General features: G+C 49.0%; 1 protein-coding gene across 3 annotated transcripts; it reads right to left on the bottom strand.

Moving 5' to 3' along the window:
- On the bottom strand, positions 1 to 4,878 carry DNAL4 (dynein axonemal light chain 4). 3 transcript variants are annotated; one of them, XM_030450597.1, is made up of 4 exons: positions 4,802 to 4,878; positions 3,141 to 3,361; positions 2,139 to 2,222; positions 1 to 1,179 (listed from the first exon to the last, which is right to left on the bottom strand). In XM_030450597.1, the coding sequence occupies exons 2-4, from the start codon at positions 3,210 to 3,212 to the stop codon at positions 1,015 to 1,017; spliced, it is 321 nt and encodes a 106-aa protein (XP_030306457.1). In that variant the 5' UTR covers positions 3,213 to 3,361; positions 4,802 to 4,878; the 3' UTR covers positions 1 to 1,014. The 3 variants fall into 3 exon arrangements, with proteins under 3 accessions (XP_030306457.1, XP_030306439.1, XP_030306449.1); XM_030450579.1 differs by lacking the exon at positions 4,802 to 4,878 and adding an exon at positions 4,709 to 4,773; XM_030450589.1 differs by lacking the exon at positions 4,802 to 4,878 and adding an exon at positions 4,709 to 4,738 and having other exon boundaries at positions 3,141 to 3,364.
- Between the last annotated feature and the right edge of the window lie 1,597 nt (positions 4,879 to 6,475).

The raw sequence follows: 6,475 nt of genomic DNA, 5'->3' as shown, positions 1-6,475 counted from the left end.
GACATTTTACTAAATCTTTATTGTAAAAACACAGTTCCCCAGATTTATATAAATAAGCCATATACGTAACATACAATTACGTTCATTCCGTCCTCCAACACTGACAGCTTTTAAAAAAGAAAATTAAACAGGCTAAAAGAAGGCAAGTCCAAAAAGACATTAGGTTTCTGATGACCAAGTGCTATCTCACATGGAGCCTCCACCAGCCTCCAAACAAGATGCTGAAAGTACACAGCACTTGCAACACCCCCAAAAACTGACAGGGAGGCATTCAAGCCTTATGAAGAGCTCTCACCCACTCCCCAGGCATCGTCAGCCACCCGTGTTTCCATGCTGTCTCAGTGTGCAGTGGGTGAAAAAGGAGGGGGCAGTTTGCATAGCAACCTCCTACACACCCAGGCAGCTCAGCTGTTACACCATCTCAAAAGAAGCGGGGAAGGGCAATCCAAGGCTGCTTCCCTGTGGCTAACACCTCGGTGGGAAGCCCAAAGGGAGACCCTTGGCACTGCCAGTTCTGTATGGACATCTTTGTAGGGAAAGAGAAGCTATTCTCAGCATTCAGAGAAAGGAGCAACAGGGACTGGTCAGAGACATACCACAGGGCAGGGGAAAGGCAGAGAAGAAGGAACACAATGTGGAACAATCAGGAGCAAAAAACCCCATAGGGCTAGATGGGACACTTTCTTTTTTGCTTCCCCCTCCTCACACTGCTGTACAGCTCTGCAGCATGTTGTGAGATTACCTGTTCCCCATTTCTGTCCTGCTGCAGCTCAGACACCAAGGAAAGAGCCAGACAGATGAAAAATCCCACAAGCAAGGACAGGACAGCTTAGCAAGTTTATGCGCACGCACACACACTAAATATATGCATCCTATGGAACTCTTAAATCAGTATGAAAAGAAAATCTTGACATTTAACTATTAAAAATAAAGCCCCACCTCCAGATTGTACAAAACTTGTCAAAAGAAGGAAGAAATCTCTTGTTTGCAGGGAGTCTGGGACCTGGCCAGATGTCAGGAGCACTTCCAGACACACACGGCCAAGCTGCCACCAAAGAACATGTACAGCAGATTCTTCACCTCATGAGTGATCTCGAAGCCAAAACCTTCCCCAATCACCACATGCCAGGAGGACCCAAATTTCTTGTCCATCATCTCTTTGATCATCTTGGCAGCACTCTAGAGAACATTAAGGAGAGTATAGGGTGAGACAGAGCACGCACTGAGTTTTCATGCAAAGATGAAAACATTTGCATGATTCAAGATCACTTGATCTTGAGAGAGATTCAGGTCACTAAACTACATCTATTTTTATAGGAGTCCATTTTTTTTGCCTCCAGCTAATTACCAAAACACCGAAAGTAGGTTGAGTTTTAAAAAGCTTGCTTCTCCCAGATCCCACCCTGCTTGATCTAAAAAAAGAAGATTGTGCAGTGACATGTGGTGTCTCAGGTAGAGTGGGACAGAAGGAAACTCTGGCCTCATACCTTTACCTGGCTCCAACACAAAACTGCTCTGGCAGCAAGCAGTCTGTGCCCTGCCCAAAGAACAAGGTGTGTTCACCTTTATCTTTGGCTCTCAAGTTAAGAGCAACCTTTCCAAAGATCGTATCTTCTGCATCACCCCCCATTTCCATGCTCTCAGTAATTTCACTCAAGTGCCTGAAAGCCAAGAGGTAAGACTTAATAGGCTGTACCTAACAGTTCAAAGACTTTCATGTGCTCAGCCCCCAAATAAGAGTCTCTTCCCCACTCTTCAGCACTGAAGAGCATATGGGAAGGGCCTGTCTCCACACAGCTCTGAGCCAAACCCTCAGGACACAGGGCACTTTATGAACAGAGAGGAAGAATGACACAGGCAAGGCAGGACCAGGAAGGAGGTAAGATTCTGGAGATGGCATCACGACAAATCTCAGCTTCCTGCAGGAAAGCAAAGTGCTCTTATGGATCTTGCTGACAAACGGAACCGATTCTGAGACCTAGCAAACTCTTTATGTGCTTCTACCCTTGCTTGGTGCAGAAAGAAGGTAATAGGATGTCAGGCTCTGACTCCTCTATGCCTCACACTACTAGCCCTACTCCTGCAGGTGCCCAGAGCTGCAGCAACTAAAGGCTGACCCTTCTGGAATTGGCTAGTACCTCGTTGTTGGTGGCATATTTCTCACAGGCTGTGACACACAGCTCCATGGCCTCTACACGCATCTCCTCTGGCATGTCTGTGTGCTGGAAAGAGCAAAAAAACCAAGAGAAACTAAGCAGAAAATGTAAGAGCTGGACACAAGACAACAGTAAGTACCCCTTATTTTTGTGCATGCTATAGCAGGGGGCCTAGACCGTAGGGTGGAGGCAAAAGGCAGGTATTCCACCTGACTTTCAATGCTTGCTTCAAGGTGGGAAGCATCACCAGCCACACAGGTTTGTCAGTCCACTGAGCACTTCCACTGTTTCAGAGAATGGTCAATATGAAAACAGGGTGTTGCATTACAAAGGGTCCATTCATGCCTTTGTCCCAGCCAATCCATAATTCCCTACCTAACATGAAGACCAGCTCTAAGTAAGCACGGCTTGAAGGAGGAGCTAACTACATTTGTTAGTTTTTCTGCTGTAAGATGAAAAAAGTATATTAATACCACTCCAACCAGAGTCCTTAATTACTGCTATAAGCATAACAAAGAAGTCTACCTTGCACTTCTTCCTCTTCTGCTAATTGGCTGGCTAGCAAGATCTTTTACTCTAGCTCCTCTAGGAAAAAAAAAAAACAGAACAAAACCCAAAACAAACAAAAAAGCAACCAAACAAAAACCAAACAGAAAACCCAAATGAACAAAAACAAAAAACCCACCACCAACAAAACAACTAAAAAACCCAAACAAGCTGCATCCAGAACACAGGAGAAGTCCTAAAGGCAGCATGTTCAACCTATTGGACAGATCGCTTTGCCTGGCTGATGGGGGGAACAATTGTGTTGATCATCAAATGATTTGGGTAGGGAGGGGCCTTAATGCTGACAAATGTCCCTGACAGAGGTCAAGGGCAGGGAGAAAGCAGTACATGTTCTCACAGAAGCTACTCAGTGCGAGAAATTCTAGTTTAAGTGAACAAAGGTAACACTGGTAAAATGTATTCCATCCCTCTTCTTACCCTAATAAGTGGAAAGCTGTGAAGTCTTTTATAATCAGCCTCCTCCTTTTTCCCCTCCCCGGTGTCTGCCATGGTCCTTCCACAGTGACCCCAGGAAGAGGCAGAGGGGCTGCCTGGAGCTCAGCAAGGCACTGCAGCCTGGACAGCCAAGGGGAACACAGCTCTGTGAACACGGGCAGAGCAGCTTCAGCAGGAGGGGAGACTTCTCAGCCCAGAGGACACTGCTTGAACAGAAACAAATGTAATGAAAGGTAATGAAAGCTTTGAATTAAAACAGAAGACAAATGTTACGAGAACACTGCCCCATCTCAGTTACTTGCTGTTTCTCAGCACCATCTTCACACAGCATGCACTTAAGAGTGTTATCTTGCAGACCATTAATGCAAACAAATTTAAAAAACGTATCACTTTCCATTAACGAGGCTTCAAGAGCACAGCACTTCCCAGAAGCACTGACTGAGCTCAAGGGAAGAGCAGGGCCAGAGTACAGCTTTTGACAAGGAAGGAGAGAACAATACATCAGCTGTCTATTGATTAATTCCAAAAGGATTTTTCCAGGATGCTATTATCCATGAGGGTTTCAAACTGCGCATGACAAGCAAAGGGTAAGAGTATTTTAAGAACAAGACCATCGTGCGTGTCTGGACAGAAATGTTTAATGGGAACATTTAGTCTGGTTTATGCACTTGCTCCTCACATCCCAGAGCATTTGTCAGCCAGGGAGGACCATATGGGAAAAGGCTGGACGGTGCCTCTGGGCCTAATTACCAACCAGGCTCTTGGGCAACAAGAAGGCACACAACTGCCTGACTGGGCACATTTGGAACATTCCGCTGTGCTCTTCCCTCTGGATCTCTCATCAAGAACAAAGCACCATCCTCTCCTACCCTCAAGAGAGCAAGTGTGACCCCACATTAAAAGAAAAACAGAATGAACACAGTGTCAGGCAACGCCAAACTAAGTGCTTATGCCAAACACGTAGAGCTGCTAGCTAAAGAATCAACTCTGACAGACTGCTGGCTCTCAAGCGAAGAAGAAGCCATGGGACCTGTATCAGTCCCCAGCACCTCTACAGGACACCAGGCTGGCACCAGCCTCCCGCTGCGGGGCAAACCCTGGGGGGGGGGGGGGGCACTTCAATAGCCAGCTTGTCCCTGAGATATGGTCGAGGCCGCAGACAGGGGCTGCCCCATGGGTCGGCAACAGCTTCCCCGGGTGGGTGCTGCCGACGGGCGGCTGCGCCGGTTAAAAGACGGGAAGGGAGGGAGTCCGCCAGCTCCGAGACCTGAACGGCACACTACAGCCCCGTAAGAGAAATAGGAGCCATCGGTGGGGGAAAGGAAGGGGCACGGTATGGAGGAGGCGCCCCCGCCGTGGCTCCACGGGGTGAAGGAGGGGGCGCGGCAGAACACGGGCCGGGCAGGCCACACAACAGAAGCAGCCCACTCATACCGGCCCACTGCCCTTCAGCCCCGCGGGAGGAGGAGGAGGGAGGAGACTCTAGAAGCAGCCTCCGACGCAGAGAAAAGAAGGAAAGGGACGAGGGGGGGCCCCGGGCGCGGCCTCACCTCCGCCTCCGCGGCCCACACCACCGCCCCAGAACCGGTTGCTAAGGAAGAGCCGTGCTTGTCATAGCAACCGGCGCAGGAAGTCCCACCTACCTCACCGTCCATTGGCTGCCAGCTCTCCACCCGGCGTGTCTGATTGGCGCCGCGCCTTGTCGGCTACAGCGGGGGGCTTGAAATGGCGGGGTGTCCGCGGACTGCCTGTCCCGTTCCACACCCTCCTGGCCCGGTCCCCCCAGAAGGAGATGGCGGGGAAGTGGTTGAGTTCGGGGAGGGGCGTGGCCCGGACCGGTCCGGTCTGGTGCTGTCCCGCTGTGGGACAGCTGTGATGCTGGGCCAGCAGCTGCGAGGAGGAGTAGTGTCTCTCCCGAACCGGGCTTGAAAAAGGGGATTCAGGAGGCTCCCAGCCTTAAACCCAACTTATTTTTTTTATTTTTTTTAATGTAAATAAAAAAAAAATTATTTACATTAAGTAAATGTAAATATTTATTTTACATTTGGGGCCTAGTTCTACCCTTTGTTTGAAACAGCAAGGGGAAAATACTGGATCAGTTTGAGGAAATTAAAGGGGTTTGTGTGTTGTCACTGTACGTGAGAGGCAACAGCTGGAGTTTGTGTGTTGGTGCAACCGGAAAGCAAAAGGAAAGGGTGCTGTGTGAGTGGGAATGGGTCATGAGTTTGTGAGCAGCTCCTGTAACAGTAACCTCTGCCCCTTGGTCACCTTCCATGATGGGGTTACCTCCATAGCTGGTGGATAAGGCAAGAACAACTGAAGCCATCTCTCTGGGCTTGTGCAAAGCAGTTGATGCTGCTCCACGCTTTGTCCTTGTCTTTATCAATAGATAAGGAATTGGCTGGATGGCCATGCTCAAAGGGCTGCTAGTAATGGCTTGATGTTCATGTGGGGATTGGTAATGTGAGGTATTCCTCAAGAGCTGGTTATGTTAAAAAACATTGTTGGTGACATGGACAGTGGAACTGAGTGCGCCCTCAGCAAGTCTGCCAGTGACACCAAGCTGCGTGGTGTGATCAACAACAAGATTCTGCACCTAAGATGGAGCAATCCAAAGCACAAATACAGTCTGGATGGAGAAGGTATTGAGAACAGCTCAGAGGAGAAGGATGTGGGGGTGTTGGCTGATGAGAAGCTTGACGTGAGCTGACAATGTGTGCTTGCAGCCCAGAAAGCCACCTGTATCCTGGGCTGCATCAAAAGTGTGTCCCACAGGTCAAGGGAGGTGATTTTCCTCCTCTGCTCCACTGTCATGAGACTCCACCTGGAGTTCTGTGTCCAGTTCTGGAGCCTCCAACACATAAGAATCACGTGGAGTTGTTGAAGTGAGTACAGAGGAGGCCCGCAAAGATGATCAGAGGGCTGTTGCACCTCTCCTGTGAACACAGGCTGAGAGAGCTGGGGTTGTTCTGCCTGGAGAAGAGGAAGCTTTTACTACACCTTACAGTGGCTTTCCAGTGCCTGAAGGGAGCCTACAGGAAAGCTGGGGAGGGACTTTTTGCAAGGGCATGTAGGGGTAGGTCAAAGGGGAACAGTTTCAAACTGAAAGAGGGTAGATTTAATTTAGACATAAGGAAGAAATTCTATCCTGTGAGAGTGGTGAGACACTGAATAGGTTGCCCAGAGGAGCTGTAGATGCCCCTTCCCTGGAATTGTTCAAGGACAGGTTGGATGGGGCTTGGAGCAACCTGGTCCAATGGAAAGTGTCACTGCCCATAGCTAGAGTATTGGAACTGGATGATCTGTAAGCTCCCTTT

The sequence above is a fragment of the Calypte anna genome, chromosome 1 (genome assembly GCF_003957555.1).
Source record: "Calypte anna isolate BGI_N300 chromosome 1, bCalAnn1_v1.p, whole genome shotgun sequence".
NCBI lineage: Eukaryota > Metazoa > Chordata > Aves > Apodiformes > Trochilidae > Calypte > Calypte anna.
This window is presented reverse-complemented; position numbering and strand designations above follow the sequence as displayed.